The following is a 22,459-nucleotide window of genomic DNA, read 5'->3' on the forward strand; positions in this document are numbered from 1 at the left end:
GACACTAGGGAAGGAGGCCAGGCCTACATGGGGAATTCATGCAGCTTTGAGGAGCTGATTAAAGTGCCAGGCTGGAAAAAAATATGTAACTAGACACAGAGGATCAGGGCTAGCTGGGGAGTCTCTGTATGCAGGGTAACAATTCTGATCCCAACAGGCACAAATGTTGTGTTTTTAAAATCGTGCACGCTCACTGGAGGACCATAAAAATATTTCAACTTAAAGAGCAATGGGCCAGGTTGAAAGATTAACTCAATTTAAGATGCTGAGAAAATCTGTTTTCCATCAAAAGTGCTACAGAGTTTCACATTTAAGTGCATTTTCTTATACTTTTAGAAAGCATTTACAGGTAAGTGTCATAAGCAGAGCTTTTCATCTGTAGGGTGTACAACAAAATGTGAAAGAAAATTGTGTTGCCTTCCTGAGAGGTTTCAACATGCCAGTTTTTCATAACGAGCTTAGACATATTACATGTTTCTAAATTATTGCTAAAAGCAATACATTGGTTTAAAAAAAAAAAAAAAAAAAAGGTAAAAAATCATTTTTCTTCAGTCTGGAAATGTTGCAGCAAATACAATTAATTCACTGCAGTTCACATGCAGAAGACCCTTAGGCCAAATACCACAACGAAACTTGTGTTGTGCTTAAAGATAACTGGAGGAAAATGTGACGGCTTCAGAGGCAACTGAGGGACTGACCGATAAGTTGGTATGTAGTTTTTATTGCCTTACTTGAGTATGTTTTAAATATTCTGGAGGAGAAAGTCATATTTCTCAAAGCTCTAGGAGAATTACATGTTATGCCTGTAAGAATTATTCAGCTCATTATCAAATGTTGTGCTACAAGGCAGAAAAGACAAAATATACAAACGCCAAACACTAACATGTTTCTAATGGATTAAATTAGTTGTTAAATTAATTTCCATGTTTATCACTTAGAAACTTTCTGTATTTGGCAGGAGAAAACTTAGCCTTAGTCTGATTTTACCCTTGTTTGCCATTTTTTAGGCCTGCCCCAACATTTAGTCCAATTAAAAGAACTAAAGGTTTGGTTGAGTCATAGTACTCCTAGCAATTTAAGAGTTTTCAGAAGTGCTCTAGATATACGTACACATAGCTAACAGCTGTAACATTCTGATGGTCAGAATTGGAGGCGGTACTACAACCCCAGTATCAGTAGCAATATAATCTCAGTTTTTCAATCTCTTTCCAGAAAAATACCTTTGTGTTGTGGATAGAACTGGAAAATACACATTATGGATTTGCAGTAAACTAGTCTGCAACAATTATTATGTCAATATGAACCAAAATCTGAGAAAGATTTTTTTAATCTATGCCACAAAGAATTTCTGAAGGGTTCCAGCCCAATACCAGAAAGGTATGTCTAACAAAGTGGTTGGAGAATGTTTCACAGTTGGTATTATTCTTGTTCACTCCTGAATTTCCTCTGTGAGGGTCAATGAAGGTGGTTTCTACTCTATTCTTTTCTAAAAAGTATTTTGTACTCAATGTCTGTTGCAAAATAACTGTAGATATAATGGAATGTGCAGTGATACAGTTTCAGCCTTGCAGCAGGAAGATCCTGGGGTCAAATTAAAGAGTTTACGTGTTCTCCCCATACATAGTTGAGTATTCAACTACTCTGACTTCATCCCACTTTCCAGTTAAATGAATGTCAACCGACTGTTCTAAACGGACCTTACGTATCAGAATGTGCATATGTGGTTGCTTGTCTAATGCAAGGGTCTCAAACTCCAGTCCTCGAGGGCCGCAGTCCTGCAACTTTTAGATGTGCCTCTGCTGCAGCACACCTGAATAGAATAATTAAGGCTCTGAAGAACCTGTCTACACAAGGTGGAGGTAATTAAGACATTTCATTCCAGTGTTTTGTACCTGTGGCACATCTAAAAACTGCAGGACTGCTGCCCTCGAGGACCTGAGTTGGAGACCCCTGGTCTAATGTATCTTTGTGTTGTTCTGTGATGGCCTGTTCAAGGTGTAGCCTGTGTGTTGAATCTAATGTTTGGAGAAAGGCACCAACTCTCCTATGAAGAATAAATGCGTATAGAAAATGGATGGGTGATGAGATGGGTTGTCTTTTTTACAGTTGTTGATTAGCACAATGGAATATGATCAGCACTAAATGTTATTTCAGAGCATCCTTCAAAGTAAGTGTCAAAGAGCAGGGAAATGTGTGACTGCAGTAACAAACATAATGGTAACATTACTGAATGGGAAACAGCCCAAATAAAATCATCATCTAACCCAGTGGTTCTTAACCTGGGTTCAATCGAACCCTAGGGGTTTGATGAGTCGGTCTCAGGGGTTTGGCAGAGCCTCTGCCGCGGAGGTAAAGACACACTTGTGTAAAGTTGTGATGAAACTGGTGGGTTCTGTACCTCAAAAAAGGTCAAGAATCACTGGTCTAGTCTAAAACAACTGTAACATAGATACATATTTTCTTTTCTTTGTGCAATTTGGATTTATAAATTAATTGCATACATGTGCAGAGTACAGAAATGTGGAGAAGACAGTGAACACAACGAAAAAAAACCCACCAACAACAACAACAACAACAAAAAACAGTCTGAGTGACTTTGCTTCAGACTAGGATTGTGAAGTTAAAGATGTTGGTGATGTAAAGTAGGAATAGGTGAACAATGAAAAACTGTGTAATACTGTAAATTTTTCCTTCTCTGTGTTTGTAGCCCCTTAGCCCCCTTTTCATTCTGTCCCACTCCATGATTCATATACATCTCCATGGAGATTGCCGCCTGGCAACAGCTGGAGGAGAGCCAGTTTCCGTGGTGACACTAATGCCCAGCAGTAAAGACCGATGATGTCACAACCTGTCCAGGATGGGCAGGCTGTTGCAGGCAGCCCATATGATGAGTGCAGTGAGAGTTAAACTCCCCTCCTCTCCTTTATCGTGGTTATCTATCAAGCATCGCTCCTCTTCAGTGACGGATTCTCACTGTTGTTCATCTTCATTAGAGGTGTTTCTGTGCTGTCTTTGTTCATTTCTCTTTATCTGCTTCACATTCAGTGGCGCAAGCTCTCTTTCTGTTTTACTCTCTTAATTTGTCTCTCTGTCCTATTATCTCTCCCTCTAATTTTTCTACTCATTCCTTCTTTATGTCTTTCATCAATTTAATACAACTCAAGAGGCTTTAATGGCCTTTCAGCATTAACTTTTCATAACACATTGCCTATATGCAACTCCACTTAGATTAAAATGGACAAGACTACACCCCCATACTTTAAAATCAACATTGTGTTAATGCATTCCAGCATGAAAGTCTTTACATAAAAAGGGCACATTTTGCTTTTAGGCTTTTTATTTTGCTCCAATGTGTTAAATAGCTTTTATGTCCTTGTGACAACTTACTAAGGTAGAGATACAAACCAAAGTGAAACATTTCCTTGCATCAAATACTTATCAAGAGTGAACCAAGAGTTTTTACTAAGTAGAAAAGATCTTTCTTCAATGTTTTGTTGATATCGCAATGTAAAATGCATAATCCTGTCACAACAGAAGAAAAAAAAAAAAAAAACTAAAACTGAAATTTTGGCAGGCTTGCAGATTTTTACTAATTCAAAATCCTTCTAACAGTGTTGTTCTTAACATCTAACAAGCAGCGAAGCTTGGCTGCTGACTCTTGATTTACAACCCAGAAGACATATTTACCTTTAATATTACTCAGACGCAAATGACTCCAATTGTCCACTATCTATCATTCATCTTTCAGCACGAGAGCCAGATTTTCTATGCAATGTATGCAACCACGTGGGCCTAAGATCTTCAATACAGGTAAAAAGCCTCCGGCATCTCACAACCCACTAAGCTCACAATTATGTATCACCACTCTGTTTTGGACCAAAACATGCATCTTTATCCCTCTGACAAAACTTCTACATACAATGTCTACATTTTACCGTCCATAAAAGGTAAGTCCCGCCAGAAGTTTCTTTGTTTAACGTCTACATTTCTTCCATAGACAACTCTATTTTGATCGTCCTAGAGGAAGTCGCCGACAAACCTTTCTGAAAGGTAAGACTTGTTCTGTGTTTCTAAGGATTTATTTTTTGTTTCTGCTTCAAACCACACCCAGCAGTAACAGACCATCCCTCATATTGACCCTGGTTCTACTAGAGGTTCCTTGCTGTTTTAACAGATGCATTCCTCTCTACTGTTGCTCGGTGCTTGTTCAGAATGAGAAATTGCTGTGAAGTCTCCGACTCCAAGCAATCAGCTGGACGGCTCAAGATAAACTGCGACCAAGTAGCATTTTATGATCAACTAAATTTTATTGTGATGGATGTAAAGAAGGTTTGAACTAGACTGATCTGACTGTAACTACATGCCTGGACTCCACTGATTTGAAATAAATTCTGGTTGAAATGGATTCTAAATGTTTGACATGTTAAGTGTCTTGGGATGACATTTGTTGTAATGTGGCGCAACATAAATCACCTGAATTGAACTGGTGTCCTCTGGTGCATCAATAACCTTGACAGAGAGGTGTGAGACGGGTGCCGGGTCCCTGTTGGGAAGTCTAGTCCTTGCCTGCCATTGGGAATGTTAAAGCACTGCAGCATCTTTGCTCTGGTTGTTTGTTGTGCACCTCTAGGGAACTAGCACTACCCCTTGCTGCATCAGGAGGAGGTTTGGGGCTAGAATTTTAATGAAATGATTCAACTTAAATCGTGAGGAGGGCTTCATTTGTCAAGGTCCACCACATATAGCAGGAAGGTCATTCTAGTTGAGTTAAAATAAAATAATTACATTTCAGGCTATAAAGACATATATATGGAATTGAAGAATAGGAAAAATAATAATTAAAATAATTAGAATAGCAAATGAAATAGCACATGTCAGAAATGAACAATTTACTTAAAAACATCTATTGTCTATAATGACACTGAGTGTAAATAATGATGTTAACCATTTTAACAGTGGATATTTCCCATTATTACTTATGTAATGTATTTTTTGTGTTATAGAGACAAAAAGCAAGTTATGCTTAAAAAGTTAATTAGGTTAAAAAAAATCTCCTTTTTTGCTCATTAATTAATGTTAATTAATGTTTGAATGAATGGTGGTCAATTGAGGGTGTTTTATTTTATAGTAGGCTGAGTATTACCAACCAGTGACAGAGTGATCCATCTGTACCTCATTTGTAAGATACCTAGTAAAACAAACTGAATTTAAAATAAGTTACAACGTTGACTGCTGCCAAAAAGAAGGTTATTGATATTGATCTCTGTTATTGATTTAATGTAACATCTTCAGGTTTTGTAAGCTTAAAGAGATTATTAGACTAGATAAGATACTGTGTCATGGTTGAGTCTTTAAATTCAAACTACATTTTACAACTAGAGGACAACATTTTTGTATAATGCTCTGACATTGTAAAATAGAAACTGTAATTTATAATTACATCAGATACATAAATTTAAAATTGTATTTATTTTTAATTTTTATTTTACTAGGATAATAAAAACCATTGAGATTTAAAACTTCTTTTTCAATGGAGTCCAGAAAATGGTAGAACAACTCTATTTGGGCAATGGGACACACTAATGAACTGTATTTATTCAACCTTAACACTGCTTATAACCCCTTATATTTTTCTCTCAGTTTAATTTCAGCTTTGACTTTACACATGTTTTCATAATAAGATTGTAATCTCTTTAAGGAGTTCCCACAAGGATAAAAATATTAGGCAAGGATGCAACACACAGATTCAGACAACTGTTCTTGTCATGGTTAGCTGGTGACCCCAAGAGAAAATGAGAGCTGGGAAGCCAAGAAGGGAAAGAATTAAAGCCTAAGAGGAGAAACAGGCATGTGATGAGGAAAGCAACAAGGCAAGAGAGTGTGGTCCTGCTTCAGTTGGCGCACCGACGTGATCTGAAATGCTCTGTGCTCAAAGGAGACTTAATTAAAAGGCCTGCACTGTGCCTTTAGCTAGGCTAATGCTAAGAGTAATGAATAAAATAACATGGAGGCTAATGCTAGGGGAAGTGCTGCAGACAGTAGAATCTAGTTACTGGGGTGGAGGAGATCAGTACTAAATGGCCTGGCTTAGGCAATTTGTTCCAGAGAAAGTAATTACTCAGTACAGCCATGAAATTGCTGGGAAAATAAATACCGACACTCTGTGGATTTTCTGGTTTCAAGTATGGTGAAAAGATTTGGCACAAATAAGGTATGCATCTTTGTAGCTTCAGGTTTTGGTGAAAATTTGAGGCACTACCTTCTTGTTACACTCAGTTCAGATAATCAAACAGCTGGACGACTCAAGAAAAACTGCCACCAACTAATACTTTATGATCAACTGAATTTTATTCATCAGATGCAGATCACCAGATGCAAAATGTACTTTTCAAATAATAATGTAAATAATGAAGGGATAAAAGTTATTCATAACAACCTGGGCTATATGAAAAAGCAGTGCTTTCTAAACTCAAAACTGATTTTGCCATGTTTAATATTAAAACAATGAACTGTTTGCAATAACTGGCAAAAGGTGTTTTCCATTTTTGTTCTTAAAATAAACATTTGGCTCCAGGACGTTCTGGTAGAAAGCAGAACTCATGTTTCTATTAATTGCCCAGATTCTGAAGTAATAAAGCTAATCCAAGTTATTACACGTTGCTCATCAATTGTTAAGTTCCATATGACCAGGTCTGATGTGTTGCTCCTCAATATCTTTTGGTATGCTTCAGGTTTTCAGTCACAACCCATAACTTCCTAATTCTTGGTGTGGCAGTAATGAAGCCTGGGTGAGGCTGGTGAAACAAAACAGCTTTCCAAAAAAAAAAGTGGCTCATCAGATTTAATTTGTAATGTAAAATTGGGAAAGATCAATTTTTCAACATAGGGCAAGTTAAAAATTGAGTGTTATATCTATGAAAGTCTTAATCTGAAATGAAAATTTAATGATTTGACAAAAAAAAAAAACTGGCTAAGTTTGTAAAGGGAATAAATCAGTCACAGCTCTATATGTCCTTTTTAAAATTCCTGTAGAGAGTGATTTCCGACAATTATTCCACACAGCTGCCTATGTTAGATTACAAATTTACTTTATAACAAAAAAAATCACTTTCTCTGTATTTTTGCTCTGGCACAAAATGATCATCTAATTGTAAGCAAGTAAAGATGTGAAAGATCACAGCAAAAATAGCTCAATTTAATTACTACAGTGATCACAGTAGAAAAGACACAGATGGAATGGAATAACTGTCTTCTTTTAAACATGGTTACCTTCAAAGGAAAGTGTGCTGCCGTCATGGATTTGTATCAAATGCAATGAGATTGCCACTTGTAATTTTGGCCTTGAAAGAACTTTTTCCTGCGTTATTAAAAAAGCTTCAAGGTGATGTATAATCACAGTGAAGAAGGCTTTAGGACATCAAAGTGTCCAGAAAGCACCATAACAATCTCTTCTTGAGAAGAATGTGACAGCGTGGTGACATGAAAAGAAAAGTATATGACAAGAAGAGGAAACTCAATCTGTCATTCAAAAACTGAACCATTCTGAAATAACGTTTGTGTTGGGTTGCATCTGGCCTAATGGAGGTATTTAATTCTTAATTATCATCAAGAACTATGACATAAAGAAAAGGAGGAATCAAAACTAACTAACAATTCAGGTTATATTCATAATACTTTGAGGCATAATCTACACATTTATTCCTGTTGGAGGCACCTTGTCATCTTGCCATCACAGTAAAACAGAAATTGCATCTTAGATAAATATCTATTACATGTGGGATACTACAATTAATAACCTCGACTTGATTTAGCATGTGCTTGACCAAAAAAAGCACTAATGACTAAATGTAATATAATTCAATACTTCATATTTTAAATACTGTAGATAAAAATACTGTGAATAAATTCAGTCAATATAAAATAATAAAAATAATAAATATGTCACGCGGTTTCTGCAAATGAGATGCATCCTTCACAAATCATTCATCAGAACAATTCATAGAGGTGAATTCTGGACCCATGTGAGAAAATGCTCAAATTTAGAAAATCCAATCGAAATAATGCTGCTGATGGTATCTGTAAAATGATGAACAGCATAGGCATGTGAATTCCAACATGCAGTTCAATGCCCCTTTCTCATTTCTTACACATCTGTGAGCAGTCTTCAGGATTAAGTGCTGACTTTAACCTCTTGGCCTTCTGTCAGGTCTCTTACCCCATTTTCTTAGCTTGTTTAGTCCTCTGCCATCTAATTTGTCCCTCTTTCTCCCTGCCACGGGTCTTGTTTTTCCTTCCACTCCATTTGTTTCCTGTCCCTTCTGGTCGTTGCTCCTGTTCATCTCCTTCACTCTCGTCTTCCTGCTGTGTTGCGCATGCAAATAGCCAGACACAAATTAACAAAGAATGCTGCAGCACCACAAACAACACAAGCATTTCAGAGTATCCTAATGGGAGAGCTGGACGATTGATTGCTTCCCATCAACAGCAGTGGTTACATGTAGATAACAGCACTAATCCAGGTGCATGTACAGATAAACAAGTATCTCACAGACACATTTGCCACCTGTTGTAATGTTGAAGACGTGTAAAAAAATTATCTTTTATATACTTTTTTAAATTATTATTTTAGACTGTATAAGAAAAATCAAAGAAAGAAAATTCTTCAAGCTTTTAGCTCATGCTTTCTTCTGGTTCTTTTTGGTTTCCTTCTGTTCACAGTGACCTTCAACCAGTTCGAGGGCAGCTAAACTAAAATGGTTCAGTTGATTTATTTGAACTACTCACATACAGGTGAATCTCACTGAACTAGAATGTCAGTGAAATGTGAGTGTATGTATTGCATTAAAGAAACTAAAGCTTATATAAAGTAAATACAGATTACAGATTGCACATAGAACTCCAGCTTTTATTTCCAATTTGTGTGTTTGTGGTCCTACAGTGTCATATAAGACCAACAAAGAAATAAGTCCAATACAAAAATGACAACCTATTGAAAACTAAACATACTGTAAGCATGACATAAATTGCTGCATCAATGTGGTGTGTAACAGGGAACTCTACTGAGATGTAATGGAAGTCGAGGTTGTTTTAATTGTTTCCTCCAGCTTATCTGCATGGTTGGGTCTGGTGCTCTCAAACTGAAATGAAGTTTGTAAACAGAGGGGACTAAAGAGCTCTAAAGATTTCTGGGTGCTGCACTGACTTTAGTCCTGATAAAAAAAAAAATAAAAATAAAAATTCAACACCACCAGAGGATTACATGGCTCCTTAAATGTTTGCAAAACAAATTAAAAATTCATTGTCTAAAAAGAAGACACAAAGCAACAGTTTTTTTTTTTTGTGTTTTTTTGCGATTTAGTTCATGTACAAAAATTTCAATGCTATTGCTTGCATAGGAGTGGCCTAACACCAGGGACACAATATCTGTTTGCTCCTATTCTGGATGCCTCTGTGTGTGCTGGCTCTTAAAACACTAACGTTCAAAGCTCTCCATGCCTTGCAAATCAAGGATCAAATCTGAATTTTGATAACTGAGAGACTGAGGCTAACTTTTTTCTCTCGCACTTATTCCTTTCACTTGACTTTCCACTAATCTACTCGGACTAAGCAGTCAGTGAACAACCAACCTCAATATCACTAACAATTTAGCCTTAACATGGCCATAACATGCCTACAATGTTGTTTCAACACTAAAAGTCATTTTTATTGGCCCTAAAACCAGATATCTTAAGAAATTGAATTTTGGCTTGTAAGGCGTAATATGCTAAATTAATAAGAAGCAATACTTGTTTGGAACATATATAATACCGTGTGTGTAGTAAATCTACATTATGTATGAGTACAATTATGTAATTCAAATTGCTTATATAAATTCACTTTTTGAGAGTATTGTAATTTATTGAAATGCACCTGTAATGTGGCGTTGTTATGACAGCACATCAACTCCCTTTTACATAATGGGCTATTTTGCAGCTGAATGAAAGTAATGCACTTTTTGTGAGATGGGTTTGACATTTAAAGTGGATGATCTCAATAAGAACACTGCCCACCAGATAATACTACCACAAAACCTGTAAATACTGTCATATTTTTTCTGCTTTGTGCAGTAAAACTTGAGACACGTGTCTGACTTTACCTTCTTTGGCGTACATTTTTAGAAGCTCGTTTTAAGGTCTATTGTAAAGATGGTCAGCTTAATGAAGAATTATGGTGAACATGAGACAAATGTGGACAAAATTTATTACAGAGAAACCCAGAATTTGTTCTGAGACCGAGGAACCGTGACATCAAGACCAGAACATCCATCCACATGTTAAGATAGAAATAGAGGAAGTTGATTGAGCCCACACTTTTCTCACAGCTCATTGTAAAGAACGCACACACACATGCACACATTATTAAAACAACACAGCCAGGCATCAGATTCAAGGCCAATTAAAGTGTAGTTGACACTTTATTGGAGATATACGGGTATGCTTAGCAGACTTGGTGTCAGCGTGCGTCTGCGTGCGTGGGTGAGAAATGGCGCCCAGGAGCGTAGGTTTGTACGAGCTGCGTATGTGTGCACACTTAATCTTTTACCCACTTAATGTTTGAGCTTGCTGAATACACATGGGGGAGCCAGTCTGTGTGTAGGCACGGCTTGAAGAACTCATTACTGCATTTGTGTGAATCCAACTATCTCTTAAAGGATGTTTGACTCCTGTCTGGCTGAGATTTCGTTGTATGGGTGTGTGCATGTGTGCGTGCGCGTGCGTGTGTGTTATTATTAATAGATAGGTAATAAAAATCTGAGCATCAGACAGATCTGTGTCTCATTTTAAATGTAAAAGTCTGGGTTACAATTGATTTACTGACCTCAAAATGCGTGTCTTTAAAATGAACTGTTTCTTAAGCACCTGTAAGCCAATCTATCTTTGTAAGCAGTTGTATTCGGTGCAGAATATTATAGGTGATTCACAGACTCACAAAAGGTAGAGCAGTTCTCCTCATTAGGGCATTTTAACAACTCCCGTTCATTATTGGAAGCTTAACCCAAAATCTACCATCAACTTTAACTTTAAAGTTAAAGTTGAGCAGGTTGGCCATTAATTGGCCAACCTGCTCCCTCAACTTAACCCTAATCATAATCTTATTTCTTAACATGGCTGAAATTTGGCTGAAGTACTTGACTCTAGCTCCTAATTTGCAACACACCCAACCTCCCCACTGAAAGAGTGCATTGGAGGATATTTGTAGATTATTTTCAGAATTTGCAGGTTATTTGAAAGCCTTTTAACTTTTATGCTTCATTATGAGACAGAAATCTAACAAGATTTTCTATGTCATTTAGATGCCATTGTATCTCTTTGTGTTTTACTTTTTAAAAGTTTAGTATTATTGTTTTTCTTGTTTGTTTTGTTAGCCAATGACAAATAAATAAATAAATTCAGAGCCACAACCAAGCATGGAACAGAGTTTTAAACAAATCATACCTATGGCGGCTAAAGTAAGATCCATTAGTATAGTTTTGTAATAATACAAGCAACTGTGTTAGGAATTTTCCAGAGCTTTTTATATACAGTACAGACCAAAAGTTTGGACACACCTTCTCATTGAATTCATTTAGAAAGTGTGTCCAAACTTTTGGTCTGTACTGTACATGTTCCACTCTTGAGGGAGTAAACATCCGATAACAAGTTGATACTGGTTGGCTATTCAGTCCAGCTAACTGCCCAGTTGGCCAACATGTAACAGCATGTTTGACAGCTGACTTGCTGTTAAATATGCCAGTTTTTGTTTTAGTAATACCTTAACAATGGGTGACACACCTATTTTCAGTTATGTTTCATAAATGAAAATATTTTCAATTTATTCTGTCTTGTAACCATGTGTATAACTTAAGACATTTTTCTGCTGTAGTCTGTTGATGATTCAATGCAATTTGTTGGGGTTTTTTAGATATATTTTTATTTCTCACAGAATGGGATGATTAAATTAATTTGACTGCATTGTATTGGAACTTTACTTTGACCTCATTGCTCTGATGTGATTATGTCTGTCTATGTAGAAATTTAATTCTTTTAACTTGTAATTGTGCTTTGTTGTGAAATGGCACTAACTGAACTAAAATAAGTTGGCAGGTTACAGCAGCAGGTGGTGATGGGTAAGAACTGTGCTACTTTACGCTCCTTACAGTTTCTCTGGCTGGTCATTAAAATAACTTAACTACAGAACAGTTTGACAATCGATCTTCATTGTTTATGAACCCTGCAAAGTGTAAAACTTTTGAATATTGAATCCCAGGGCAGGAACATACTTCTCTCTGTGTTTTACTAGAACTATTAACCACAATAAAATCTGGTTTTAAAAACAAGCTTAAAGCTCAATAGAAAAAAAAAAAAAAGAAAGAAATGTGGGGGCTCAGCATTCTAATCTCCACAAGCAATGTAGGTTTCTGGTCTTTGGGCTCCTCAAATACAGTACAGCAAGCCCACACACACACGCACACGCACTGCCTGAAACAATTCACCAATTCAAGCTCGTCTTCAACAACTGCCTCGCTGTGTTTCTTCCTTCTAATTTGTCCTTTTCTCTGTCTCTTCTTCCACTCCTCCCACATTGGCTTTGCTCTCTGACGGTCGTGACAGTTAGACTGACAGATGCACAATGACAGACAACACCCTCTGCGTATTTCAAAAGGCCCCATGCATGCGGGTCTATGCACACTCACACACACACATAAGCTCGAATGGACGATTGGACCGTACCCGCACACACAGATACAGTACAGACATGCATTTCATCATACTTCATGCATTACACATTGTGAATAAACAAAAAGTCCAGTGTTTTAATAAAACTGCTAAGAGAGGATAATAGTGGCAACCCAAGCAGATTAGAGAACAGACACATGCACGCAGTTCCAAGCACACACACCATATATATATATATATATACACATACCATTTTGCCAGTCTGAAGAAAGAGGAGTCTTGGTGGTGTGCCCAGTGTGTGTGGGCTGCTAGAAGCGTCAGAATGCAACAGATTTATAAACTGACCATCATGACTTGCTAAGAGGAACCAAATGTTGACCGTCTGTGCAGTTTTGCAGGCCTTCTCGTTTTTCTGTCAGGCTGCTAATGGCACAAGCATTAAATATGAGACAATTCAAAGCTCTTTGTTGCTCCTACATTTACAAAGGTGCTAAACCTGTAATGTACACGTGTCCATACTGCCTACATTTTCTACATCCCACAAGCTGAGAAAAAACATATGAAAATCTCAAATGGAGCAGAGTTTAATGAACAATGCTTGGACAGAATGTCAATAAAGGTGAACAGATCTCACTAAAGGTGGTAAATTACGCAGGCAGTGCACAGCAGATTGCTTATATTTCAGCGTTTCCACCATGGCCAGCCGGCCGAAGAATCCCGCTTCACCTGAATTTTCAATACCGCAGCAATCTGTGGTGCATAATATTGCTTTATGGTATAACTATTGGCCAGCCATCACTCAGATTGACACAGCAGGAGTCGCTTTGTTTTTCGTTCTGCTTTGTGCATTTGCTGCCGTAAGCGAATGTTACTTTTCGTTTTAAATTCAAGAGCAATTGCGCTAACCAATAAATGTATTTCAGCATATGAAAGGCCTTTCGAAAACTTTTCTATAGTAGGCAGAAAATTTGGGGAAAGGGTTTTCTCCTTTAACATATTGTCCCTTACCAGTTAAACTATGAATCAGGGCTTTTTATTCTATGGGGTTAAATGTTTATCCTAAAGTCCAGTTTATAGTTTCTCAGTGTATGATGTTTTCTACCTTCTTCCTTCTTTTATACAAGGCCAATTTATAATATTATCTTAATGTAAAGGAAAAACAGGTCCACATCACATCTACTTGATGTGAAATCCAATTAAATCAAAAGTTATTTCTGAATCAACTAAATTCACTCCAATCACAATCAGACCCAAATGTATGCAGTTCAGTCAAAATCAGATTTAAAATCAACACAGACAATTCACTTGATTGCTTTGAATCATTTTGCAGAAGTTTTACACAGCTAAGGTCCTCTTTGCATATTATTTTGTCTATTGTGTTTATGCAAAAACAGAAAGAGAACATAGCTAGCACTGATTGATGCAGTAGTTTCCAAATCTTTTTGGTTTGTATGTATAGGGAAATGATGTCAAACCTTTGTGTCCAGGCAAAATGCTGTTACCATGGAAATGAAAGGCCAAAATGCAACAAAACATCTGTATTTTAATGTGCTGGCGTTATTGTGTAAACAAGGCCTAAACCCGCTAATATCATTCTTAGCCTTTCTTTCATAAATTGCAAAAAGGGAGAACTGATGCATATTTGGTTCTAATCCCACATAGAAATGTTTGAATCATCTGTAATGGTCAGTAATTCCTCCATAAAGAGAGAAGTTACATCAACTAGCCACCTTAAACAAGGCTACCCTCAGTTCAATAAAAATTTATGATGATAAATGGGGTGCTACTGTCACATTACCGAAAAGAGAAACTGTCACGGGAAAAAAATGTTTTGGAGATATTTATCCGCATGCACATCCTTGCACTTATACTTTCACACAATCAATAGCTATTATTCAAACAACAACAAAAAACATTAAATATGGTGACATCTTAGGTTATAATAGCCAAGCTCAATTTGGTTTTTGATCAGTTAATGAAAAATGTCATGAAGAAATATGCTTAAATGATGAAGTCAATGCATCACAAGGTGGCAGCCAGAGCATGTTAAGGGATGATGCCTGCAATGTGGAATCTGAGTGTCTTATTGGACCCATGTGATAGGAAAACACTGAACAACTTTATTAGTGCTGCACTGATAGAAGAATTTGCTGGTCCCTGTGAAGCATGAAGGGAATTTAAGCACAGAACAGCAATACCTGGCCTCTAAACCTAATGCATTCACCACAAGATTACTATGTCATCAGTGGCCCGTGTTTTATTATGTAAGAATCTCATTTAGTCTTGTACTTGAGTCGGCCGGTCGGTATTGAGTAGCAAAGTAATTGATGAGGCAGTGCTGGGAGAATCCGCTAGGACACTGACAGCTTTAGTAGAAGCCTGTGTTAAATAGAGTGCAATCCTACACATTTTTCATGTCCAAATGATCAGCTCATTTTTAAAATATAAGTATAGAGGCTGATCTTGAATTTACTGCAAATACATATTAACTAACTTATAGGTTTTAAATTATAGGGCAATCCGTTACTTGTTTTCAATTTAGAAGGCAAAAGGTGATGACTGAAACCTTCACAAATCCTTCAGAGTAAGAGTTGCAGTGAATTTTGTAATTAGCTTCATGAGTTATAGGGAAAACTTTAGTTATAATTTGTTGATTACAACCATCTCCAGTCTCAAGATTAATATTCCAGCTACTAAGGTAGTATCTGTTTTAATACCATCTACAATTCACATAGGTATTATTAACTAGTGAGATTTATTTTCATAATTTGCCTAAATTAAACACACATTTCCCTGAAGCATTTAGATACTAGAGATTATTGGTAGACCAGTAATAAAATTACACTTTCTTAACTATCACTATACCAATATACAAAACCCACCTGCAGTTAGTTAAAAGTGTGGTTTCAGCGCCATCATAAAATAATGAAAATCAATTTTACAAAACTGTTCTTGCAAAAAGGCTTAAATAACTGTGGATAAATCATGCACTGCTTGATAGGCCACACGATTTATCATCTAATTGAACTTTAAGGCCAACTTTTATCATTGTTAATGACATTTCCTGCTCTTCAGTATAATTTTGTAATAATAATTGTGTTATTGACTGGTTTTAATGCAACCATTTTCATCTCGCTCCATATGTAAAGCAGCATGTTGCACATTTCTGGGTAAATGGCAATAATTCTATATATTTGTTGTATTTGAATACAGCTTTATTATTTTTTACACTTGGTTCTTGTCCAACAATGTCTTCCAGTAACATATAATTACCCAGTTCTTTGAAGAATCTTGATGAGCAACAACAACAACAACATTCAATTTCCCATTGGGATTGATAAAGTCTTTTTTGAATTGAATTTGGAATATTTTGACCTTTCCTATCAACATAACATGTTTTAATACAAAAAACACAGTGACCTACTGGTGAACTGCTGTGGCACCCTGACGACCAGGCTTTGTTTAATGATGAAAACCCTGATCTGTCCAGGCTCTAATTTATCTACACTTCTGCAGACCATAAAACTATTTAAATTAAATACCAAACTTTTGCAGATTTCGTAGGAACCCTGACCTCCACAATCACATTACCACTTTATTCCTTTCATTTCTGTCTAAATTCCATTGAAATGATTTAAAGGCCAAGAAGAAATAAAACATCACAGCTTAAAGGAGCCAACACAGGCTCTTGTAAAGATAAAGCCATCTGAGGGCACCAAAAATCATTAAAAAAAATACTTTTAAATCCTTTAAACATGATCATGTAAATATTGTTAGCTCTATTTCTTAAGCATGAGGCACTTCAGATACTCACTTTCTGACTACCCACAACTTGCTTCTCAGAGTGAGCTGACATCGCGCTGTATCTGCGAGTTGCTCTGAGCTACTCACAGAAACACAATGAAAAGCAGTCTTCCATTCTCACCAGGACACACACTGACATAAAAGAACTACATGTAAGCCCCCCACGAACACTGGAAGCCACAAACTTATCACAAAGGCATATATTGCCTCTGTCGTGCACAGAGCGTTGAATCCTGCTCTATCCACATTTTCCCATCGAGATAGAGTAACGCTACAGTGGCAACCAATTCCATTCCGTTTTTTTTAGCTCCGACTCTCTCCTGAACCCTCCTTTCCCCACTTTCCCCATCTCTCACTCAATTCCACTTTCTGCCTTTGTATTCCCTGCATCTTGTCTAACCCTACTTTCAGTTGTCCTCAGTCTGTTAGCAGCTCCCTTGTTGCATTTGCTCCCTATCCCAGTCTTTTTTATGCTCCAGAGAGACTGCTGACAGTAACCATAGTACAGTAGGTTGCAATTAATCTTTCAAATAATTCTCTTTCACCAGAGACAGAGGACACACTTACAAAACCGACAGGGGAGAGGCAGCAGAGGAATGAAACAGCCAGCACAAACAAAAATGAGACACAAGAGACAACATCTATTTCTATTTTATGCATATGAAGAAAAATAAACTCATGCCTGTATAGCTGTAGCCACATTTGTTTTGCTTTAATATTGTGCTGTAAAATTCACTCTCTGAGGCGACGCAGTGTTTGGGTGCCAACACGTCACAATCTCAGAAGGGATAATTAATCAGAAATTGGTGCATGAAATAGGGAGTCCACGTTTCATAATACATACAAAACCCTTTGTTGTGACATGTAGTGTTTAATACAGTGGCAGAAAATCAAATTTGTTGAGATGTTGGTAAAATTAGACATTCAAAAATGTTAAAATTTTGAAAGGCCATTTGCGGCTGCTGAGACAGGAGAACATTGATTGAGGACTCGGCACTTGAATGAAAACGAGCTCCTTCTCTGCTGTGCACAGCTCGCTCTGTTTCCCTTATTTCTTTATTTCAACAGGAGTGTGGGATGGTTTTTGTTGGTTTTTCCATGGCAGCTCTTATGGTGAACTTTTCTCTGAATTTAGAAGAGTCTCAGTTTGAGAAAAAGGATTAAAGTATTATTATTATTATTTTTACTGTTGCACATCCTCAAAAATGTTCCGAACATTAGAGACCCTTTTAATGTAAAGAGCAGCCTCTGTGATTATCCACATCATGTCCTCTACACGACACTTGACTAGAAATTTCTTCTTTTTTTTTTTTTACCTCCATTACCATTCTCTTCCCAGTTAATAGTAAAAGAAAAATTAATGTGTATCTACATCTAGTGTTTTTCACATTTCCAGATATTTTAACATGTTTATTATTACTGTGACTAGAGATATGGACAAGTGGAAGTAAATGTTTATTTTATTCTCTGTTTTAGAGGACCAACCAACACAAATTTCCCTTTTTTGAATTATGTTGTAAAGTCTTTTCTATTTTGAACAATGGCTCAACGAGGGATGGCATGTTCCAATATGGTTTCTCATTTTGAAGAACTTGGAGAAAGAGAAAGCTAAAAGTTACCAACTGAAGGGCTTTAGGGGGTTTTCAAGCTTAGATTGAAAAAGTTATCTTAAGAAAGATAACTTGAACCCTGTCACAGAATATTTACCAATAAAATAGTGGGTGACTCTATTTAGCTCTAATTTGAACTTTAACAAAACAATATATGTCTGCTCTATGTCAAATAAGCAGTACCAAATAACCAAATAAAATAATCAATGACACAACATGAACCATCCTGTCAGAGGGATTTAGTATGATGCTGAGTCGAGCTTGTGCTTGACTGTGCACAACCATTTCCCCGACTTTCCATTGTCTTTTAATTACACTATTTAATTAGCGTTTATCCACTTACACATATTGCCCGAGTGTCTTGTATTTTTGTTATACAAGTGAAATATGCCCTTGTAACATTAAGTCCTTCTGTATATTTGCCAGCAAAGCAAGAGAACTTAAGACTAATTCCAATTCTTCTGATTGAATTTAAATGGAGAGGTAAACATGCAGTCAGAGGTATATTATTGAAAGGAAAGTATCAGTTAAAAGATGTTTGCTCAGTCAGCCTACAAGAACAGATGACAGATTGGATGAGGGGAACTGCGTCGTTTGAAAATCATAGAGACTAATGATTTAAAATGATGTAAAAGAAGAAAATAAAAAAGATGACAAAAAGAGTTGAAAACAGACCAGTAAAGTATATCAAGATATCAGCCGTTTGTGAAAAAGGAGCAATATTGGAGAAGAAGACTGATAGTTGTTGTAGACAAGGAGAAAGGATCAGATAAGACTGATGAGAATTACAGAAGCGCACTGTGACACACAGAGATGCCGCCATGAAGTCACACTTGATTCTTATTGTCAGCAGAAGACAATAACGGTTTAGAGGCAGTGTGTGTGAATGATGCTGTAATGTGTACATCTGTGCAAATATTTGCATGTGTGTCTGTGTTTGCTGGCAGCTCTGCTTTCACAAGAAGGGAAACTGTTGGAGTTCAGTAAAAGGCTGAGAAACCACAGCAACAACCAGCAAGGACAAGAACAATATGGTGCTCAGCATCAACCACAAATCTGTGAGTGGAAGAGAGAGATGTTGTGCAGAAAGAGAGGCTTAGATGTTAAGTAAATGATCAAAGTTGTCTTAAAAAGCAGCGTGCAGAAAAATTAACAGCAAATCATGATCTGATGAATTCCCAATGAGTAAAATCCTTTAATTCAAGGAGAGCAGTATGCATCAAAGGCCAATTTATACATACACCTGTAGGTATAAATTCCTACACTTAGTTTGAATAGATTTTGCAAAAATTATATTGCAATTACATCAGTCAATCAGTTCTGAGATCAAAAGAATGGTGATGATATGGCAGCAACAGAATATCATCGTTTGCAGGTTTGCTTCCTAGTGATATTGGAGCCGGATCTGAAGCTGTGATATGGAAGCCATCAGGGTTCCTTCAAACCTTCCCCGAATGCTTGATTGCTGCAATTTGCATCAAAATTGTATTCCTCTCTGAAGTCAAAAGTCAGTCAGGGCTGATCGTGAAGAAATGAAATTCATATTTTTATTTTCAATCACAGGGACTGTTTTCCATGGGGTCAGATTTTAATTCTGGGTATAAATTCTGGAGAAAATCAAAGAACTGCTACACCAATGTGAATCGAACAATAAATCTACACGATCTAAAAATATACATTTTATTTTTGTAAACTGAGATTAATACTTTTGAGTGTCTGACTAAATTAGTTACATTTTAACATCAAAAGTAATAATACAAATTAAGACATTTTGCCAATCTAATTCATGATAAAATATAAAATAAAAACTAAGTGACACAAACTGCAACAGAGCTGAAGCAACTGCTGCATCACCATCTTTTAATTTTAGTAACAATGCTAAATAAGGTTTATTTGAATGTTAGCAGCTAATATTTAATAACCTCCAAAATTCCTTTTTACAGTTTCTGAGTCAATGTATGTAATCACAGATAGGAAAGCTCTTACAGCACAAATTCTGTTTTGCTCATGTGTTGCCAAAAAGGTTTTATCAATAAAATAACTACATTTAATTAACAAATAGTCAGAATTATTGCTCAGTTTGATTTGAAATATTAAACAGAAAAACTGATTAATGTCATGAATTATGAGTTTATGGACGGACCAAAATGCAAACTGGAGCAGGGAGCATGGATCATATTGAAAAATGTTTAATAAGAAAATGGACAAACTTACAAATACAAATGCAGGGAGCCAGAGCAGAACAAAAAACATAAATCAAATTAAACCAGCAAGGAGTGTGAACAGGAGAATGATTTCAATAATGTGAGGTTGAATGTTGGAACCAAAGACCTGATGAGCTAACAGATTGCAGGTATGAGGGGAGAGAGCAGAAGGCAGGCTGAGGAGGGGGAGAGAGAGAGAGAGAGAAATGACACAGGGGGCGAGGGAAGAGACTAGAGAATGAATCGAACACTAAAAAATAATCAGACCTCAAAAACAATTACAAAAAACTGGACATTACAATTAGGAGCATTATGGATGAGCTTAAAGTTGTTCTGATCATACAAAATAAAGGAAGATGTCATGGGAGAAGTCTTTTTTTTAATTATACAGTCTAAACAAACATAAGGCCCGCATTAACTGTATGAAGTATCATTCAGGTCAGAAAGCACCAGAACCAGACAGAAGTAAAAAAAAAAAAAATAAGGGTTTAGTGTTTATATTTCAAAGACACACTGTAAAAAAGGTCAAAGAGGAATTTTTTTCTCTTTCAGTCAAAGCCTGAGATATAAGACTGAGACACAGTCTTGGCGATGGCACGTGGACAGATTAATTAAAGATCTTTATCTTTCATCTTGCTGGCAGAAAAGAACAGAAACAGAAGAGACAATTGGATAAAGGCAGAGCCTGAGATGAGGAATGCTAAGTAGAAAAAAAGGATAGATTGTTGTTTGGAAGGGAAAAAAGGAAATGTGCCAATGGCGTGGAAGGGAGGAGAACAGATTCTGAGAGAGGAGAGGAGGAAATGAGACACAATGTAATGAGAAGGAAAAGCAAAAGGTGTGGTGGTGGAAGGGCATTGGTGGTTAGGCTGATGAGGTCTTCTGGTGTGGTATTTTTACCACTCCCTGATGATCGAGTGATGAGGGGTGGGAGGTGGGGATGGGAGCGGAAACTGTAATTAAAAAAAGACGGGGAAGAAAGAGGCAGGGCGGGCTTTGCAGCTAAAAAAAGGAAAGGGAGTGCATAAATCTTCGCTCTCTCGAATTGGATGTTTTCAGCCTGTCTACAGGTGGATTTTAAAATAAAAACCACCTTATGATAATAAAACAAATAAAACACACTGAGTTGCTAACGCTTACATCATCATAAAGCGAAAGGCTCCAAATTATCCCCAGTTTCACAGCACTTTAGACATTCACAGTAACACTGTTTGCATTAAAGCGAGGCACCGTTCAGGATGCAGTCAGGTAATACAGCAAATTATTACTGCAATTATCCCCTTCATTACATTGTGATATCATTTTTACTCTTCAGCTTCATGGAACGACTTTGCATTGCTCTTCGTTTATTTATGTAAACACCTGTTAATGACCAGCAGTTTAGATTTTTTTGTCAGGTTTCTGGAACAGCAACAACCTGCTAATTGTCGTTCGCACAATCGTCTAGCCAGCTACCTCATTTTGTCAGCATCAAAAATGAGCAGATGACAAATTAAAGTGCTAAATCATGTTGGGTTTCATTAACACGTTTTACCAAAATTTGCCACACACACTTGTACGCACAAATGCATGCCAGTATAAATCAAAACTTGTCAAATTTACACTTGCCTAAAAAGTCTACACCGATACAGTTCTGTGTATCAACACTACAAATCAGTATGTTTCAACTGGCTGACTCTGCTGGCTCAGAAGCATCTACTCAGCAGCTTTAAGAGAAAAACACACTCACAAAAAACACAATTGTACCAACAATAATGTCAAAACTGATGTTTGACCCTGCGGGCTTGAAAGAGCTCACTCATCAGCTCTGAGATTTATAGTAATTCTGCAAACTGTAACATCTTTCCACAACCATTAAGTTCTGTCTGCTGTCTAAACTACAACTGTGTGGGCCTCCGAAGCTGACAGCGCAGTGATGACATCTTTCCCCACTATCTTCTGATTTGGACTTTCCAAATCAAGCTCAAATGGTTCAGGGGAATAAATAATTCGATATTAGACAGAGATAACCAGAATAAACACAAAAATTATTGATTCACAACTGTGATTTAAATACTAAGGAAAAAAGCAACTCCAATCTAGCATGAATGAAAATGGAACTCCCATCAATAAGTGGTTGTGCCACACGTGGCAGCATCAATTTCTG

The 22,459-nt window shown here is 36.8% G+C and overlaps 1 protein-coding gene across 7 annotated transcripts in view; it reads right to left on the bottom strand.

Annotated features, from left to right (window-relative positions):
• The window catches only part of cadm4 (cell adhesion molecule 4), a 224,087-nt gene that overhangs the window by 115,423 nt on the left and 86,205 nt on the right, over positions 1-22,459 (bottom strand). The window contains exon 2 of one of the 7 annotated variants that reach the window (XM_044117995.1): positions 8,216-8,361. The exons of the other annotated variants lie outside the window; for them this stretch is intronic. Coding sequence (XP_043973930.1) covers positions 8,216-8,339 — 124 coding nt within the window. The 5' untranslated portion in view covers positions 8,340-8,361. The remainder of the gene's footprint in view (positions 1-8,215; positions 8,362-22,459) is intronic. 7 annotated transcript variants of the gene reach the window in all.

Source organism: Gambusia affinis, linkage group LG05, assembly GCF_019740435.1.
Source record: "Gambusia affinis linkage group LG05, SWU_Gaff_1.0, whole genome shotgun sequence".
Lineage (NCBI taxonomy): Eukaryota > Metazoa > Chordata > Actinopteri > Cyprinodontiformes > Poeciliidae > Gambusia > Gambusia affinis.